This window comes from Lethenteron reissneri, chromosome 20 (assembly GCF_015708825.2).
Source record: "Lethenteron reissneri isolate LAM-NWPU_2019-01 chromosome 20, ASM1570882v1, whole genome shotgun sequence".
Lineage (NCBI taxonomy): Eukaryota > Metazoa > Chordata > Hyperoartia > Petromyzontiformes > Petromyzontidae > Lethenteron > Lethenteron reissneri.
Window position 1 is genome coordinate 8325477 of NC_083798.1, and position 20857 is coordinate 8346333.

The window sequence follows — 20857 nt, forward strand, 5'->3', positions numbered from 1 at the left end:
GCGATCCATGTCACGCGACGCAAGCTGCGTGGGGCGGCGCGTCACGTGGTGCTGAGCCCGCCCGAAGCGCTCTATGAAATACAAATCGAGGGCGTGGCTATGCACGACAGACAGACAAATAATCCCTGGTGGGCAGTGTTGAACTGTTGTTCCTACCTGTACCAGTCTTGCTGAGTCATTCTCCCCCCCTGCCACTGTGGGGTGGATTTTCACACAACTCTCTCGAAAATGTACCAGTCTTGCTGGGTATGCTAATTTCTCTGCTCCAGCAGACCCACCTCTCTCTCTCTATTTAAGGCCTCGACAGAGGCATTGGGTCTGTGTGTGTCTATGTTGTGTCTCTCTGTCTCTGTGTTGTCTCTCTCTGCTTGTGTGTCTGTCTGTGTGTCTCCGTATCTGTGTTTTGTCTCCCTCAAATTTAGTTCTACCTGATGATGATTGCTTGTGTTGCAATCGAAACGTATTCTATTGTTTAATTAATTTTCTTTCTACGTGACTTTCACCGAAAGAACCAAAGAATAAAATATACAGTTATTTTGTGAGACGAAGCGTGAATCTGACCAATTGCGGAGGCCCAGAGGTGCCTCCTAGTGGGAGTCTGTGAGACAACATCGCGGTCGCTACATGGTAGCGCCAATTTTGATTTCACGACTCGGCACGACTTGTGATTCGCCTATCACTGAAACCGAGATGCTCGTGGTTGGTAAACAGGTATACAGCTCAGACCCCGCTTGCTTGCCCATCACCACATATATAACCTTTTTGTAACTGCTCTCTCACTAGTTCAGCAGTTCCACTGCTGGATTATATGTTTCCGCCTGAGGACGACCGCTTGTGTTGCGATCGAAACGTCGTTTTTTTTTATACCGTGACTTTACCGAAAGAACCAAAGAGTATAGGTATACAGAAGTACATCCGCGTATACTCAAATCTCACGGTTGGTAAATTTGTGGTTGGCAAGGGATTACTGTATCTTTAAAAGGCACACATACAATATGGTTGAATGGCGATGTGGGTTGTGTGTCGCAGGCGAGCGTTGTGTACGGACAGAAGGAGCTCAGAGACAGCAGCATGCACTTCATAGAGAAACACGTGCAGGTGAGACGTGCAGACACAACAGTGACGCACATGGGCCAACCTGCGACCTCCGAATGAATTATTTTTAGTTAGAAAGATAGTGTAGTGTAATGAGTGACTTCCGCAACACGTCGTGAAGAGGGTACTCTTCTTTGTTTCACGTACGGGCACAGCACAGGCCAACGTTATCTTCTTCCTTTCCAAGTACACCCTTAGATATTAACATTCTACAGACTACATACACGGTTGATCACACGGCGGGTTCCGCCCGTCCGCTCCCGGTCTCGCCGCTGGCTGACGGCATGCCGGGGAGGGCGGTGGGACTCCGTAGGAGATCCGCCACGTGGCCGAATGACGGGGAGAGATGACGGTGAGCAGCGACGCAGTCCGGACGCAAAACTCCACACACCGACCCCAAGTCCTCCCCCGCTTATATTGCCCCAGGCACGGATAGGCTCCGCCTCCGGCCACGCCCTCTCGTGGAACTTTCTAGCTGGTTCTCAGAGTTTTTCGGCCAGCCCTGCCCTTCACCTTTGGCCCAGATACCTCTCCCTTTTGGGGATTGGATCATGTTTATAGTGTGCCTGTACCCGCGCTTCCCTTTTCCAACCAGTAGATGTCACTATATCATTCCATCAGTATTACTGTGAATCTTCCCTTAGACGCAAGGTAAAGCAGAGACATTGTTACACAGAAGTGATATCCCCTGGTTTTAAACAGCATGAATGTACGTTCAGGGTCCGGCACTTCACAGACCCTGAACAAGTTAACAGAATGAGACACCGCGTTGCTATGCAGATACTTCCTTCAAAGCAAGTATCATTCAATTGATACAATCTACAAGAATACACAGATTTATGGAAATAACTGCAGATGCCTCAATCCATGGCTAGTCACAGAAAATTTGAAAATAAGAGTGGGTTAAAAGTCAGATGTGATTTCCTGCCCAAATAAGCACTGAGGTGGTGCTCATTTCCTGTTTTCAGTTGAGCCAGTGGTGGAAATTCCACATTCTTGTCAGGGAATATCTATCTGTTGGACAACCCCTTGATTTCCCCACTAATTTGTACTTATTATATTGACCCTCTACTGTGGAACCGGTGGGCTGGCTGGATTCGGGGAAAAGAGGTTGACTAATGAGAGCTCTGGGTTTGCATTGCTTCCACCAATCTTAATAGCTTCATTGAATGTTCCATAGGAATAGGTAATATTTCTCAGTCCTCAAAACTCATCTACTGAGCCATAAATTCGGGCAGCAGGTTGGGCAGTTGCAATGCTTGTGCCTCAAACAAGATGGGCCTGGGTTAGATTTTAGACTTGGCCACCTTCTTGTGTTCAGTTTGTATTGTTCTGCATGGGTTTCCTTCAGATTTTTCCAGTTCCCTACCATCACCATCGCCAATATAAACCACACGACACCTGGCATTGGCCAAATATCCCAATCCCAACATTACCTGTAAATTACTCAATTGGGATTACACACAGAACAACATCGCCCCCCCCCCTACTGAAAAAACTTGGCAGGACCCTTCTGAAAGAAATCCTTGAGAACCAGCGAGGATGTCCTGGTTAAACAGGCATAGTAATCAAAATAATAATACAACCTCATCCGATGGTTGCAGGATGTGGTTCGGACGCCAGGGTTTTGGGAGCTGTCCGACCATGCCCTCTCGGTTTTGCTCCAAAGTGATGAGTTGGATATCGACGAGGCCGATCTGATCACGGCGGTTACACAATGGGCAAATGTAAACTCTGTGAGTATCCCTGCATTTACATCTACAGGGCATCTATGATTCTATGAGCGCAGTCATGCATACACAGTAACATAATACTCATACTCTTTGGTTCTTTCGGTAAAGTCACATAGATAGAAAAAATAACTAATAAATCACGACGTTTCAATAGCAACACAAGCCACAGTCTTCAGGTGAAACAATACAGCAGGCGCACTGCTGAGGAGGAAATGTAGCGAGAGAGCTACTGCAACCAAAGGTAAAACAGTGGTACCCCGGAGATCGAACTTAATTCGTTCCAGAAGGCCATTCGAACACCGATTTGTTCGAACACCGAATTAAATTTCCCCATAAGAATTAATGTAAATGATATTAATTGGTTTCAGACACAAGAAATCTCTCATTATAAAGCATTTTTACACGAAGTTTACAGTAGTTGCATGCATAAAATCATACAAAAAAACAAGAAACACAATAAATAAATGGAATAAATATATGGAATAAATGAAATAAATGAACATTGAACTTCACTTTACCTGTAGTAAAGAGAGTTGATGGCTTGAGTAGAAGGAGGTGGTAAAACCTTTGTCTGGGCAAGCGTCATGCACGCTGGCCATACGCGTCTTAGACGTACAGGTTCTTTCAAGTCGCGATTGCCCGTTCGACCTCCGAATTTCGTTCGGTTTCCAGGGCAATATTGTTCGAACACCAATTTGTTGGAGTTCTGGTGCGTTCGATCTCTGAGGTTCTACTGTATACGTTTGTGGTGGATACAACCCAAGGGTAAGTGGGCGGGACTAGGGATGGAATTTGCAAGTAAATGTAATCGCAGAGGGGAGGGGTGGATGAGCTCGGCTAATCCGAGGAGAGGGGAGTGAAATTTAGAGGGAAAAACGTGATAGAAAAAAGATAGCAAACTTAGAAATGTAATGCATCTCAGAGTCGGCCAACACAACAGTTAACAGTATACCTGGTTGATCAGCGTCCTTCCAAAGATTGCAAAATTTTGCATCCATCTTCTCGGTTGAAGTCATGTCTGAGTTGAATTTAGCAATCTTTTGAAGGACATTGATCAACCAGGCATAGTGTTAACTGTCGTGTTGGCCGACTCTCTGAGTTGCATTACATTTCGAAGTTTGCTATCTTTTTTCTATCGCCGTTTTCCCTCTGTAAATTTCATCCCCACCCTCTTGCCCGTTGCAGCAGCCCCCCCTCCCCCCTCCTCGGATTAGCCGAGCTCATCCACCCATACCCTCCCTGCGATTACATTGACTTGCAAATTCCATCCCTAGTCCTGCCCACTTACCCTTGGGTTGTATCCACCACAAACGTATAGAACCTTTGGTTGCAGTAGCTCTCTCGCTACATTTCCTCCCCAGCAGTGCGCCTGCTGTATTGTTTCATCTGAAGATGGTGGCTTGTGTTGCTATTGAAACGTCGTGATTTATTAGTTATTTTTTCTATCTACGTGACTTTACTGAAAGAACCAGAGTATGAATTACTGCAGTCATGAAAGCTTCAAATGAAGAGTAAAATAATAATTTGGTATTTGCGCCATTCTAATAGTGTAGGGCTATCACAAAGGAGCTCTTTCACTTTGTCTCAAGTAGTTTAATCATGGTCTATATCTACCATATTCAAAAGAGTATCCACAAATGACTCAATTCGAATTACACATAGATCACCTCTTTTAAACTACTGCAGACTATATCTGTAAAACAAAAGCTTTCGTGATAACCTTGCACTATAACAATGGTGGGAATACCAAATGCACTAATTTATTAGCATGAAAGCAATTGTCACTCACTACTGCAAAAAAAGAATCTAAAAGTTTTGAAACTCAGGAAAGTTCTCCTAGATAAAAATACATAATAAAAAACGAGAACAGAAATCAAAGCTGGTCTTTTTTTTTATAGAAACGAGATTTACTTGTATTTATCCACCTGATATGGCGGGTGGTTTGTCTGTGCTGCATGCTTCAGGCTGTGTTAGGAGAGCCGGTGAGCAAGGTTGCGCAAGGAGTCCTGGGCGGATTGCGGCTTCTCCTTCTGTCTCCAGAGGAGCTGGCATCACTGGAGCAACAGAGCATGCGAGAGCAAGTTATACCAGTGAGTATGGTCGCATACGTGTGTGTCACATCACTGGGGAGCAGTTATAATTAGCGTGCTGTACTACGAACCCGGTGACCAGAGTTCGATTCCCGCTCACAGCCACAACCATTGGCAATTATCTGAACCGGTCCAGGGCCTCTCCTAGGTCGACTCAGCCTCAAATGCATACCTGGTACGGTGTGTCAACATCGCCACTTGTGAGACAAAGGTGGTCGGGCGTATGTATGTTATAGAACTTCTTTCGCACCGTACATAGCCAACCATGCTAATCGGAGGTGTGGATCCTAGCCACCCACCCCCTTGTGTACCGTTCCAGCTTTTACAGGTGCTCGCGAACAGCACTTGCCCCAACAGTCTGTTAAGGCTATACAGGGGATATTTTTATTGTGTGTCATACAAAGCATTAACCAAGTCGTTTGGGTGCCCCGCGGCATGTGCTGAACAGGTGGAGATGGTTGCTGCAGCTTGGAGATTTCATGCGCTCAGGAGGGCCGAAGGGATTCCTAGACACTGTCTGCGATGTCGCAAGGGCACGAGGCCGCGGGATCACCATGTCTACCTGAAGTCTTAACGATGCCTTGGCTGCGTGGCCCTCTCAAAGCTAGAGCGACTCTCTGCTCAAATGAGCATTGAGGTATTGGTACCCATCTTTTTACAGCCCTGAGTCAGTGGTGGAAAACTCCACATTCCTATGGTGGAGACAAGTCTACCAGACAACCACTGTTGACGTCTACAAAAATTAACACTCATTTTATCAACCGCAAACCAGGATATTGAACTCATAAACTTCCGATTATGAGCCACTCGCTGTGCTACTGAGCCACCTGGCCCCAGGGTCTTTCTAGCTGCAGAAAATTAATTCCAAGAAATAAAAAAAGCATGTTCTCAAAGTTTGTTACATGTATTTTTTTTATTAACAATGAAAAAAAACATTTTCATGTTTCCAGATACTTTTTGCAGGCAACTTTATTAGCAGCTTGGTATCTCAAGGTAATTTCATGCTCAAATTAGCATTGAGACGGTGCCCATCTGTTTACAACTTTGACACAGTAGTGGAACCTCCATATCCGTATGGTGGAGGCAAGTCGATAGGACATCCACCGATGACTTCTCCATAAAGTGATCCTTATTTTATCGAACCTGGAGGGATTATAAGCCGAGTCAACCTACCAACCAGCTCAGTATCTAAAGGCCTAGACACACTCGCCCTTTTGTAATCGATGGTTAGCACTCAACATCATTCCCAGCGGTTGCCGGTTCAGTTCCATCCTACAGTTGAAACTCTGGTGGCAAGTTTCTCAAATCCCTCTCCACCACCTCCGTCCACCCAGCAGACAAATGGGTACAGCTCAGTCAATCAGTAGAGCACGTGGTGGGGTAGAGTGTGGGTAGGCACACCTCTTCCAACGGCTTGTCAACGTGGAAGAGTAGACTAAATACCCTCTAGAATTCACTGCAGTGGAGGCCCTTTCGCCACTAGTACCGTGCAATTATAGGGCTGTACCTCTACCTTTTGCACTGTTGTAATTCAGTTCTAAGAGGTAAACACTTTCTTGTTCACGTGTATTCTTTTCCACAACTTACTATTCGTTGAAATATAAAATGTTTTTAAAAATAACATTTCAAATGAAATCACAGCCGATCCCAATTCTACTATCAAGACATCTGGGACACGTAAAGCACTGTGTAACTGCACTGTGAGCAGAACACCACATAGGGAAAAGCCTTGAAAGATACCACAGAATGACTGCTGGATTTCATTCAATGCTTCTCACTTAACACCAGCCAGCAGGTGCCTGTGGACAAAACAATTGCATGTGTAGGGTGCTTGCTTACATTTCTCAGCAACTAAAAGCTCCTTATCGGATCTCATTGCAACCATTTTAATGCTCTGCTGCAGCCTAGCCAAGAAGAGCAGCAGTGGCACTATCTCCCTACACAGCACAAGGTGTACACAGCACTGGCCTACAAATGGGCATTCGTCTGCCAGTAGGAGGCGATGTTGGGTATATTTTCCCCAATTTAATAATTGCTTAGTGATAAATAAAATTGCGGGTGTGAAGTCGACACATGGCCAACTGTTATTTTTCGAATGTCATTGGATCTTGAACGTCCACTGTGAAGCAAACGAAGTGCGTGTATGGAATATTGTTCCCCAACAGCACAATCTGAGATTTCAGTCATGTCAGCAGATGAATGGAGGAAAATGTTTTCGTGGAGCATCGAATACAACCTCCCGGCTTCCTCATGCCCGTTATAAAATAGGATCGGCAAAAACAGCTGCACTGCAGCTGGGTAGGACGTGTGTGTGCAGGATGGGGGGAGGGCCGATTACCAAGACGGGCTTTGGAATGGTCTGCAAGAGTCCAGTAACCAAGGGGAAGACTTAAGAGCAGATCGTGGTGTGATACCGTTGTGGCCAGTCGCATGTCTACTGACAGTAGAGCACGCTGGGGAGGAGTGGTGGCATCAAACAGCTTTGGCCACGACGACGTCTGATGTTCGTCTTGATTGCCTAATACACCTCTTGTCGCAGTTCCGAATACAGCTCGTGTTCTCTGCCATGCTGCGCCACCACCAGGGTAGTGGTTATGTTCTTCTATTCGCCCGAGCTGCCCTGCAATATCCAGTTCACCGTCTCCAGCAGGAACGGCATCGCATAGTGTCTCGCAATGTTTCTGAACACTTTCAACTGCTCCACAAACTCCTAGAGACACAACACAAGCCAATGCAATGTGCAATGTCAAAACAAAAGTGATAGGATGCACACAAGACAATGGATTTGCAACTGATTTTGCAGGTTAATTATTTAGCTCAGGGCTGTGGGAAAATGGTCTGCAAGAGTCCAGTATGTTTAAGGAACAGTGGCTTAAGACATGATTTCTGGAGACAAGCTTTGAAGACAGCATCGCTCTCCAAATAACCACAAACACAATGCATGACTCCATTCCCTGCTAGTCACACACTTCACCTTGTGCTCTCGGTACCTCTTCACTTCTCTCCTGCAGTCATGTCTAACTGCCTTTACGAATGTGACGTGACAATCACTCTCCGCCCCTCTTGGAGGGAAAGGCCGATTGCAGAGATAGACATTAAGAGTGGTCCCCATGATGCCGGTCTTCTTTCGTTTGTCAAGGTGATATTTACATTATATGCACATATCAAGGTTATTAAGCCAATGACTAGCCTCTATGGAGGCGTGATGGATGTCAGAATCCAGTGACCAAAGAGAAGACCTAAAGCCAGATGGTGGGAGAATGTCGGGGCAGATTGCGGAGGTCGTATCTCTCCTGTGCAGCAACTACGGGGTCTGGTGGATAGAACGCCGGTAGCGACGCATGGTGGAATATTTGGCCGCTATGACATCACGATTTCGATTTGCACTGCCCCGCCCAGTTCTGCCCATTGCCCCACCCGCTCCTGCCAGGTTTCTCCACCGAATCATTTTGTTGCCCTCTACACCAGCGTATAAACAGAAAATGTCTTTCATAAAAACACCAATGTTGCACGGAGAAGCTAATAATGGAGCAGCAGAGAGTATACGCTGCCCAACATGCGACCTCTGCACTGGCTGGACGACCTCATGTCCCCACGCATTTGGGGAAACGGATTGCCATTTATAACAGACATTTCACGTTGGCCACATCGGGGCTCCCATAAGAGTATTTTCACACCACATCTCTAGATAACTGCAGACTGCTCTTGTCATGAATGTACGGGAGTGCAAAGATGGATGATGAGGGCGGAGTGTACATGGGGGAGCATCATGGGTCTTAGTGTGTGGAAAGGCATAGAACCTGGGCAGGGTGGGCGAGCTGGAAATCACCGGCACAATCGCAGAACGCAGGCATATTGGCCTCCTTCACCCCCTTGCACTTCTCACACACCTGTGGTGAAAGACGATTTTTGAGCTTTAAATTCGTGGTTCTTTTGTTTAAACAAATCCAGCATACAAGCACTACTGTATAGACACACCGCAGATTTCAGCAAGATAAGATTTAATCACCCCTAGAGTAAAAACCCACACAGGCTCTCTCGCTCAGACACCACTGCTTCCCCTCCGAACGATCTCGCAGACGCACTAACATGCCGCCAGTCTCAACTATAAGAAACACCTCATTAAAACTCAGTCAACGTCTGAAAGAGCTAGGTACATTCTGTATGCACCGGCAGTGTGCACCGTTTAACTATATGTATGTGGGTGAGATATTGTGAGATATTCATGGTATACATGCAAACTGCGAAATTATAGATATGTTTGAAGTGTCATGACGTGTTTGTGATGTATGTGTGCGAGTGTATATGTGCATGATTGTGGCAGTTGTACAGTGGTTAACACACTGTGCTACAAACCGAGTGATTCGAGTTCGATTCTCGCTCACGGCTAATATCCAGTGACGATTATCTGAACCGGTCCTAGGCCTCTGCGAGGTCAACTCACCCTCCAATGAGGACCTGGTGTGGTGTCTAAACATCGACACTCCAGAGACTAAGGCAGCCGGGCATGGTGGTGGCCACCCACCCCCTCGTGCACCGTGCCAGCCTTCATAGGTGCTCGTGACAGCACTTGCCCCAACAGTCAATAAACGCGAAAGGGGGGGGGGGGGGAATCTTTGAATGTGTAATTATATAGTGACATCTACTGGTTGGAAAAGGGAAGCACGGGTACAGACACCACTATAAACATCCAATCCCCAAAAGGGAGAGGTATCTGGGCCAAAGGTGAAGGACAGGGCTGGCCGAGAAACTCCGAGAACCAGCTAGAAAGTTCCACGAGAGGGCGTGGCCAGAGGCGGAGCCTAGCCGCGCCTGGGGCAATATAAGCGGAGGAGGACTCGGGGTCGGTGTGTGGAGTCTTGGGTCTGGACAGCGTCGCTGCTCGCTGTCATCTCTCTCCGTCGTTCGGCCACGTGGCGGATCTCCTGCGGAGTTCCACCGCCCTCCCTGGCATGCCGTCAGCCAGCGGCGAGACCGGGAGCGGATGGGCGGAACCCGCCGTGTGATCAATCGTGTGATCAACCGTGTGATCAACCGTGTGTGTAGGCTGTAGAACGTTAATATCTTAGTGTGTACTTGGAGAGGAAGAAGATAACGTTGGCCTGTGCTGTGCCTGTACGCAAAATAAAGAAAAGTACCCTCTACACGACGTATCGCGGAAGTCAGTCATTACATATGTATATACATGTCATTATGTGTGAGACAATCCTTGCAAACCAGATGTTCAATTTCATGGGAGGTGTTGATCAAATCATCCAATACACCAGTGTGGAGATTCCATGTGACTTTGAATACCCTGTGCACCACGGCCAGATGGAGCACCTGGGTGCAAAGACAACGATTCCCTGCATAGCTCCTGGGTGCACGCAGTATGTGACATGTAAAGTGCAAGGCAAAAGTTTCTGAGGGCTACAATGAAGACACAGAGGGTCAAGAGAACAGACTGTTTGGAGCTTGACTATTGGGACTCTGATGTGGCCCAGTGGCAGCACGATTGCCACAGAAGTTCACAGTTCAAATCCGACAGACCACTCAGTACTTTTAATACACCTGCAGTATTAAATTAACCAGTGGCGTCATTCGAATAAGATTAGGCCATGGTGTGGACAATGTCACAGTCAAAATTGGCCCAATCTAAAAAAAAAATACTTTGAGGAAATGCATATCAAGCGTCGCCCCCGAAAGCGAAACTTGGCAGGATCATCCTGATACACGCAGCTCTGCGGCCAGCCTCACCAGGTCCTGCAGCACGTGGGACATGATCTTCTTCTGAACGGTCTCCACCAGAGCAGCTTGCACTTGCTCCACGTCGTAGTCTGCCGAGCAGTTGGTGCACTGCCACTTGGGAAGCACGGATCCATCCTGCGAGTGCCAGCAAGCCGAGCCCCCATAACAACCACCGCTACTCATTCGCTTTGTCACAGCTTCGTCGGAGAGCACGTTCCAAAGCAACTTTCGCAAGCTCTTGAGCACAACTGATTTTCCGGTCACAATTGATTTCTGGGTTAGAAAACATAACGATCTGACCAAATCGGCATCATTGAGACCACGTAAGTAAAAACATTAAAAAATAAAATAAGATAAAAATCACGACGTTTCGGAGGCAACACAAGCCTCCGTCTTCAGGTGGTACCGTCACAGCCACGACTGCTGTATCAAGTATATGAGAGATTGCAGGAGCTACCACTCCGTTTATATAATGGTTGGAGAAGGTGGTGGGGCAAGGGCCGCATACTTATTATTAATATGGTAAGGTGAGGCTTGAGACTAAGAATAGACTGCATAACAAAGGCTGAGCCTTTGTTATGGAGCCTTTGTTATGGAGAGGTGCGGTTTGTGACTCAACCTGTAACAGGGAGACTACCACTAAACATGGTAAAACAATAATAGTTGTCTGTCAAATAAGATTGGCAAATAAGTGTAGTTAAATCTTTTTTGCATGGTTAATCACATCTTTCCAATGATTACTCAGTTTGTAACCGTCATCACGGTTGAAATTATGTCTGTGTTTGTATATTTGTATGGCATTCGTGTACAAACCTTTGATGGTAGCCAGGAGGTTTGCAGAGAACCTTGGTCTCGGAAAATACAATTTCATGAGAGCCCACCGAGTTGGAGCAATGATCGGCAACGGCCGAAGAATCAGTTCTGCCGTGTTTCAGATCTGACTTGTGCTCGCGGACACGATCAGAAACATGACGTTTCGTTTCTCCAATGTAGCAATCACCACAAATGCAACTCAATTTGTAGACTCCAGGATACTGTAAGTCAGGAACGACATCCTTCACAGATGAAATCAGATCACGGATTTTATGCACTGTACTGAATCGGACTTGGATCTTATGTTTGTTTAGAATTTTGGAGATCTTTTTGGTCACGCCTGCTATGTATGGTAACGTGATAGTTTTGGTCGGAGTTTCATGTTGCTGTTTCTGTGTGGTGGGAGAAACAGCTTGGCGGATAGTGCGGTCAGAGTATCCGTTCATCCTGAGGGCCCGATGTACATGTCTTAATTCACCGGCCAGGTGGTGTTGGTCAGAAATGCCATGGGCTCTGTGGTATAGCGTTTTGATGAGATAATTATTTTGAGATGGGTGGTGGTGGGAATCCGGTTTCAAGTAGGAATCTGTTTGAATTTGACAGACAACTATTATTGTTTTACCATGTTTAGTGGTGGTCTCCCTGTTACAGGTTGAGTCACAAACCGCACCTCTCCATAACAAAGGCTCCATAACAAAGGCTCAGCCTTTGTTATGCAGTCTATTCTTAGTCTCAAGCCTCACCTTACCATATTAATAATAAGTATGCGGCCCTTGCCCCACCACCTTCTCCAACCATTATATAAACGGAGTGGTAGCTCCTGCAATCTCTCATTTACTTGATACAGCAGTCATGGCTGTGACGGTACCACCTGAAGACGGAGGCTTGTGTTGCCTCCGAAACGTCGTGATTTTTATTTTATTTTACTTTTTAATGTTTTTACTTACGTGACTTTACCGAAAAAAAAACCTAAGAATATGAATCATTGCAGTCACGAAAGCTTCAAATCTAGAATCATTGAGACCCTCCACCACCCACCCGACAGTCACACAAACGAAATGTTACGCGCACGAGCGTTTTAACGCTGTGGCCGCTTGTGCACTCACATGCTGCAACGTTTGCGACTCCAGCTTAAGCACATTATATGTGAACTCGTGATGTGCACCATTTAATTCGTTATGTACCAGTGTGTTGGACTGGCTGTGATATTCATTGCATAAATATAGGGTGGGCAAGAAATACCTGACACATTTTAAAGTCATGTAAAAAAATAATTTATGTTGATATTCTTTTTATTTCAGATTTTAAAGGGCTCTTCCAAGAGTTACTTAAATGGCAGTGTAAAAATGTCAAGAGAGCAAGGATCCTGGAGCTTTACTAAAAGCCAGGCTCAACCATTCAAGCTCAGAGACTTCAGCCACAAGTCCGGACTTAACAGAGCCCAACAGCTTCTTGTCGGGATACCTTAAAATCAACTGTGTACCAGACAAGACCAAGGGCCATTCAGGACTTATGTAGGCAAATTGAACAGGAAATAGTTCCCTTATTCCACTTGAAACCTCAGTTGTTCGTATGCATCAATGCATACATGAAAACAGTGGTCACATTTTCGCACTGTTTTCAAGACCCAAGTCGTGATCTGCGGACCCCCTGCAGTCGCTTCATAGACCATCAGGCTACTCCAGGGGGTCCGTGGAAAAAGAAACATAATAACATCCTCACAATGAAAATGTACGAATTAAAAAAAAAAGTTCATATAGTTTCTAAAATATACTATTGTAATTTATTTTGCAAGTATGTTTATATAGCATTGTTTTTTGTTTTCATTTTGGTGTCTGGTGCCAGTGTGTGAATACGTCACACGAGAGCAAGACAGCCTAACAGAACTTTCGTGTGACAACTCTGTAAAGCTGTCTTCACACAACAGTACCTAACTGGCTTCAGACTACACGTTGGTTCTGAGTACCCAGAACTGTCTAACAAGACAGCGAAGTAGCTGATGCCTTATGCCACAGCGTAAGTTTGTGAAAGTGGATTTTCAAAGCCCTGAAGTAGGTCGGATGTAGAATCAGATATAAGGTAAAAACTGTCATCACTCCAACCTGACATCCTGCATTTGAAGACAGCGAACAGCAACAGCCATAATCACGTTTTCGCACACAGACGGCTATGCTCTGCAAATGTATTTGTTGAGGTAATGAATAAGAAATTTCTAAATTTAAGGTGTGACAATTACAAATGATTACTGAGTGTGCATATTATAAATTTGTTATTACGTTAAATTTCCATATATAACGGAGTGTAAAAAACAGCGAGTGGTGGTGGGGGTCTGCAAAATGTTTGGAGGTTAAAAAGGCATCTGCACACTCAAAAAGGTTTGGAACCGCTGAAATCGAGTACTCGCCTGAAAGAAAAGGTGTAGTTTTGTTTGATAACAAGATGTTCCATCAAGGGATTATTTGGGTGAAATATTTAGATGAATCAGTCAAAAATAAGTTGAGGTTTGGCACTGCTCTGTATGTTATGTCATTACAGGCAAGAAATGATGCATGATAAAAATCGATTCTTGTGTACACATCAAATTGTGGTAATCAAATTAAATTTACAATTGATGCTAATTGCATTCAAATTGCATTAAAATTATACGCCAATTGACATTGATCAAAATACAAAAGGGACGTGGAAAATGAGACATGAGTGTGTGGTTATATGTAGAGAGTGTGGTGGCGCAGAAGCACACTGTGCAATGAACACAGTCCAGGGTCTCCCTAAGGTCAACTCAGCCATAAATGAGTACCTCAAGCAGTGTGTAATCACCACCACTGGGGAGACAAAGACTGTCGTGCTTGGTGCTGGCCACCCACCTCCTCACGTGCCATGTTGGTCTCAACAGGTGTTCAATGACAGGACTTAGCCCAACGGTTTGTTAAACGCGATACAGAGGATATCTGTCTTTTCTGCGAGTTTCGGCTACCCACCTGAGCCAGTGCTGGTTCCCTGCACAAGTCGATGTCACGGCAGTAGTTGCAGTGGTGGCAGATGAGCTCAGGCAGCACTAGCGAGAGGCATGGATCCCGGAACTCTGCGTCACTCGAAAACTCCCCCACGTCCAGCAAGCGAAGCAGATCCCTGCGCAGTTTGCTGACCTGCAGCGCCACTGCACCATCCAGTGACAGAACCTGCACACCCACAATAACCATCATTGTTGCACCCAGGAAAGCCTCCCTGAGTCACAAGACTCTTTTTTCCCCGTATGGTCTTGCCAAAGTTATTACGGTAGGGGGAAATCTTGATAAGTAATTTGCAGGTAAATTTTCAACAATGGGATGTTTGGCCAATGCCGGTTAAATGGTATGGATTTTCTTTTAGCTATCAGAAAAAACCGGAGAACCTGGATGAAATGTGTACAGAGGGAGAACATACAAGCTCCACACAGAAAGCCGCCCGAGCTGAGGCGCGAGTGTTTCCACTGCGTCACCCTGCCACCCTAAACCATTATCAGCATCATCTTCCTCGTTTGTTGTTGATATCACACCTCCCACGCAGTAACATCGAGGCACCAGAACCAAGGTGGATTTAGAGATATTTACTCATTACGAAAGTAATCGCAGCCCAAATAAAATGTGTCGGCAGATTACAGAATTGAGATGGCGACATGGCCAAGCGGGTAGCCTGTCTACAGCTTATTGTAGAGGTTTGCGATTAGAATATAGCAGACCACCTTGGTTAAATCATGGGACCTTTTTTCCAGTATTAAAATATAAAACCTATTCTTATTTTTCACACCCTGGTTAATATTGAGGGTGTATTAATCATACACAGCACACCAGGTATTTATTTGAGACCAAGTCAACCTAGGGGAGGCCCAAGACTGGTTCAGATATTCGTCACTGATGTTGACCGTGAGCGGAAATCAAACTCGGGCCACCAGGTTCGTAGCGCAGCGCACTTACCGGTACACTACTTACACGCACCCACATGCACACATGCCCCCCACGTACCTTACACACGGCCTTAGCGAACTCGAGAGCTGGGTTGGCCAGGGGTAGGTGAGACCCCGGAAGCTCAGGGAAGAGGGGCGACAAGCCATCTGCGTTCCGCCGGCCTGTCACACGCCGCTGGATCTTCTGGGTGATGGTGAAGAGGTTGTGTGTAAGTTCCCCGGCAACGTACTCCTGACAGAACGACGTCGTGCCTGCACAAGCGAAGAAACACACGCGCACACATACCTCTCTTTCCACTGCACAACTGAGCCAGGCCGGGGCAGTATGGTGAGGCCGTCGGCGCAGCCAGCTCGGTGCCGCTCACGTGGTACCAAGATTGTTTTTCCCCTGCAGAAATCGAGCTATGCCACCGTTGTCACATGCAGCAAACAATTCGAGAAGCATGCAGATGATGTGGTGTTGCCGTGTTTGAGTTGTGTATGGACCGAGCCAGATTGACATGACTTATGAGGCCGGCTTATCATGGATTGGTTCTGGTTCGGCATACAAGATTTAAATTGAGCAATATCACATCTACAATTAGTTAATCACTTTAAGGTCACATGACATTTAAGCATGCTTCCAATTGGTTTAAAGCAGTAGGTGTGGGGTAGGAAAAAACGCAAGAGGGAAGTATAAATGTATTACAATTTACAATAGGCATTAGATTGACATTCCTTGGGCTTGAATGGACACCTGTCAACATTTCATGTGCTGACAATAATGCTCTTGATTGTCAAAATGTTTCTTTAGGAAAAGGGGAACCGGTTGCATCACGGGACTTTGGGAGGTGGTGAGCAGCTTGGGGAGGCCTTCAACCAGCAGATCGACCATGGCTCATGATGAATACTTATATTTGAGTCAATCACAGATATGCAGTACTTGATCAATTCGAAGTTTAGATTATTCAATGAGGGGTTTTATTTTCTCTATTTCTGTACAAGGCTCCCTGTGATGTGGCTGTGTCCATCAGTTGTCAGTGTCTGAGTCATGGACGTTCAAGCGCTTGCGTAATTGGAGAGTCATGTGATTGCCTCCTCGTTGGCCGTGTGTAGCTCTCGTAGCTCCACTGACAGCTGATGACTGTCAGTTGACGGCATGAAGACCCTAATCGTGAAGACCCTAATCGTGGAAAGTAACTGGTCATGAAGACCCTAATCGTGGAAAGTAACTTTAAAAATGGTGCTTTAAAAATGGGCAACAATTTAAATGTTTACTTGCCCTAGAATCTGCCACTGCCGGAGATGGCCGACATGCACTGACTCACGTGTGCATGTGAGTGATTTCGTGCGCATGTGGGAGCGTGTCTACCAGGCAAGCCGTCCTTGTCTGCAGCCTGTGTGGACTGGCTCCCGTGTCCCCTCCGCTTCACCGGGGTGTCTCCGGGCTCGTTTCGCTTCATTTCCTCCTGCAGGCTGTGGTACACTGCCATGATATATGCTGCAAAAGACAAAGATCCCAGTATAGCCTTTAACAAACTGTTGAAAGTTGGCACGGCACACAACGATGTGGGTGGCCAGCACCATGCCCGGCCATCTTTGTATCCCAAGTGGTGATGTTTACACACTGCACCAGTTACTCAGTTGAGGCTAAGTTGCCCTAGGAGAGGCTGAGGATCAGTTCAGATCACTGGCGTTGGCCGCGAGTGGGAATCTAACTCGAGTCTCGGGGTTCACAGCGCAGAGCGCTAACTGCTATACTATCCCTCCCAACTATATATGCTACAATACAAAGATCCCCCGTATAACCTTGGGCACGTGCTGTTATCGAGCACCTATGAAGGCCGGACCGGCAGACGACAGGGTCGGTGGCCAGCAACCATGCCCGGCCACTTTTGTCTCCCTAGCGGTGATGTTTACGCACGGCACCAAGTACTCATTTGAGGCTGAGTCGACCTAGAGGAGGCCCAGGATCGGTTCAGATAATCATCACTGGTGTTGGACGTGAGAGGGAATCAAACTCGGGTCGCCAGGTTCGAAGCGCAGCTCGCTAACTGCTACACTACCGCTCCACAGATGCTGCACACACATACAGAGACGTGCACAAGTGAATCAAGATCGAGACGTCATTGTGGCCAAAGCTGTGGATGCCATTGTACCTCATCGCCAGCACTTTCCACCCTCCATAAGATTCTACAGCTGTTGTCCAGCAGACACGCGACCTCCCAAGTAATGCCCTGACAGTATCATCCCAGCACTTTTAGGTCTTCCCCTTTTGTTGCCAGACTCGTGGAGACCACTCCAATGCCTGTCTCGGTAATTGTCCCTCCCCCTTCCTGTATACATGCCCCACCCAGTGCAACCATTTTTGCCTGCATACATATACGCTTCAAATAGGCCCATACTGCATATTGAGACACATAGTTACCATTGATTTGGTGATGACATGGCCTAACGGTAGGATGTTCACCTCTTGTTGTTGAAGTTCCCGGTTTTAATGTAGCAGGCCGCAATGTTTAGCCCTTTTCGTTCCGAAACGACTGCAAGTTGCAGGGTGGATCCCATTCACCACTGAATCTCGGAACGTACAAGTGATTCAGTGTTAATTTTATTTAGAGAGGCATAGCGCTGTTTTTTTAAAGACATTGCATTCTGTAGTGACTCAACCGCATTCTATGGTAGCTGGTGCCAAGCTGTACCACACCCTCCCGCATGGTCTTGTGGGAGCCTCGTTACCGATTAAGTAATTTTATGTTTTCTTCTGGTTCCATTCCAATGACGGGATGAAAGCGGAAGACAAACTGATGACATACACTTACGTCATCGGAACGGTAAATGGTTAATACTTCGGGTGGATTAACCATAACTACGCCCCGTCTGCTTCACAGTGGACATTCAAGATCCTGTGATGTCATTGTGTGCTGGTATAATGGTCTAAATTTCAAAATGACTCAATAGGGATTATAAATAGCAACATCACACCTTACTGTAAATATACCACAGATTGTGTCTGTGAAACACAGCCCCTTTTTGATAGCCTTGCGCAATAAGAATGGCCACTGACCGCTCACGATGGTAAGGAAGTACGTCTGGCAGGAGGCGGCCTGCGGCAAAAACAGCGCCAAGTTCCAGTGGTTGTCAAGACGAGACTCATCCATGGCATCCTCTTCATCATCGCCACCGTCTTCATTTCCATCATCCTCCTCCTCGGAACATTCATAATCGTTTTCCTACATTTGATCCATCTGAAGGTTTCCTCTTCCGTCTTTTTTTTGCAGGAGTCTTTATGCCGGCCTGCGGATATATAATACATAGACAGTGATCCCCTTTATAGCCTTAAGAGACTATTGGGGCAAGTGCTGTTAGCAAGCAACTATGAAGGCTGGCATGCACACGAGGGGGTGGGTGGCCAGCACCAGTACAAACTGCAATGCAAATGAGTGGGTTCAATGAGGCTTCACTGGGTGAAGACTTCAGTGATGATAATTAAGTGATTTTGCAGGAGCAAATAGGGGCAGTGACAAGCACAGCAGAAGTGCGTTGGCTGCTTTTTTGATTCTGACAGACCACTCGAGTCAATACTGCGGGTGCATTTACCATAAAATGCTACGTGCCATCTGTTTCCCAGAAGACGTTAAACATACTCGGATGGCATTCGATGAAGCGTAGGCCATTGTGTTCCATGGTTGTGGTCCAAATAAAACAATTACCCGCAAATTAGTCCTTTGGGAGATACATAGCAATCGTCATCTCCTCGTGTGAAAATGTGGCAGTACCTTCATGAAAAGGGTTGAGACTCATTGAGGCTTTCTGGATAAAGTAGCATAATAATAATTGGTAAATTGGTGAACAATGATAATAATGATAAACACATTACCTCCTCCCCCAGCAGGGCAGGTGGTAGCTGCCCCACGATGCCCGCGTAGTTGCATGAGTCGAGCCAGAGCAGCGTCTCCCAGCAGCGCGAGTAGGAGATGGATATGGAGTGGAAGATCTCCCGTGAGTTGATGCTACCGCAAAAGCGAGGTAACACACACAAAGATCCTCCGTATAGCCTTAACTTGACTGTTGGGGCAAATGCTTAGCGAGCACCGAAAAGGCCTGCATGACACACGAGGGGGTGGGTGGCCACCACCACGCCCGGCCGCCTTTGTCTAGCCAGAGGGGATGTTTACACACTGCACGAGGTACTAATTTTAGGCCGAGTCGACCTAGGGGAGGCCCAGGACCGGTCTAGACAATCGTCACGGCAGTTGGTGATGAGCGTCAATTGAACTCGGGTTGCCGGGTTTATAGCACATTGCGCGAACCACAGAACCACGGTTCCCCATAGACACACACGCAGACAGACACACAGGCACGCACACATTCAGAAAGAGAGATCCGTGTAGCCGTCTGGACTGATGCGGCAACAAGTGCTGCAACGAGTACTTATTAAGGCCGGGAGGGCGCACGAGAGGCTGGTGTGGCCAGCACCACTCCTAAAGAGCATTAACTGTCCAGGGCCGCATGTGCGTGTGCACGCTTATACGCGGGTCTTGTGTGTGCAGCAGTGTATGAGAGCAGCAGCGTGTGAGGAAAGGGGAGCGGTAGTGTAGCGGTTAGTGCGCTGCGATACGAACCTGGCGACCCGGATTCGATTACCACTCATGGCCAAAACCAGTGACGATTATTTGAACCAGTCCTGGGCCTCCCCTAGGTCGACTCAGCCTTAAATGAGTACCTGGTGCAATGTGTAAACATCGCCACTAGGGAGACAAAGCCGGCCGGGCGTGGTGTTGGCCACTACCCCCTCGTGTGCCGTGCCGGCCTTTATAGGTGCTCGCTAACAGCACTTGCCCCTACAGTCTGTTAAGGCTATGTAGTGACTACTGTGTACACACACGCACGTGTGATGTCACTATGCGGGGGAGCGTCACTACCACGCAGGTCTACACAAACGCACATGACGTCATCCCGTCTGGAGGCGGGAATGACGTCAGGGCCGGTTCAGGGATCTGGAGGCCGTGGGTGAGGCCACGGAGGTTGTGTAAGGCCGTGGCACTCTGAGTGAACCCGGCTGGACACGTGACCGGATCAAGATGGGGGCCGGGGGCCCGGGGGGCATCTTGGGGGGCCACGTGGACAGCCGAGCAGCTTCGAGAGGGTTCTCGAAGGAAGGCGTGACCGGGGTGGGGCCCGGACACGCCGAGGCCCATATAAGCAGCCTCCTCACCGGGCTTGAGGCTGCCCGTGTCAAGAATGAAGATGCATCGTGAAGACACCTCGTGAAGAGTCAAGCCTCCAGTCAGCGGACCAGCCAGTAGCCCTCCTGGCTGGGTCACACTCGTGGTATCCGAGAGTCCGTGTTAGTGAGAGATGGTGTGTGTTAGTTAGAATAGGTCGGTCGTCACCACCCTATGCTAAGTGTACGTTGAGTTAATAAAGTGTTGCCTCCCAAGAAGTTGTGTGCGCCTATCTTTGAGCCCATTACAGCT

The 20857-nt window shown here is 47.1% G+C and overlaps 2 protein-coding genes across 3 annotated transcripts in view; one reads left to right on the forward strand and one right to left on the reverse strand.

Annotated features, from left to right (window-relative positions):
- The first annotated feature begins 6 nt into the window (after positions 1-6).
- Positions 7-5811, forward strand: BTBD19 (BTB domain containing 19). Of its 2 annotated transcripts, XM_061554754.1 has the most exons (4): positions 12-1098; positions 2700-2831; positions 4793-4918; positions 5367-5811. In XM_061554754.1, exons 1-4 carry the CDS (start codon positions 1072-1074, stop codon positions 5490-5492), a joined length of 411 nt encoding a protein of 136 aa, XP_061410738.1. In that variant the 5' UTR covers positions 12-1071; the 3' UTR covers positions 5493-5811. The 2 variants fall into 2 exon arrangements, with proteins under 2 accessions (XP_061410739.1, XP_061410738.1); XM_061554755.1 differs by lacking the exon at positions 2700-2831 and having other exon boundaries at positions 7-1098.
- A 72-nt stretch (positions 5812-5883) lies between these two features.
- POLE (DNA polymerase epsilon, catalytic subunit) overlaps positions 5884-20857 on the reverse strand; it is a 90129-nt gene continuing 75155 nt past the window's right edge. Inside the window, 9 exon segments of the mRNA XM_061554752.1 lie at positions 5884-7628; positions 8719-8808; positions 10655-10780; positions 14437-14637; positions 15460-15653; positions 16753-16881; positions 18445-18610; positions 18612-18674; positions 19258-19390. Of these exon segments, the coding sequence (XP_061410736.1) occupies positions 7521-7628; positions 8719-8808; positions 10655-10780; positions 14437-14637; positions 15460-15653; positions 16753-16881; positions 18445-18610; positions 18612-18674; positions 19258-19390 (1210 nt within the window). The 3' untranslated portion in view covers positions 5884-7520.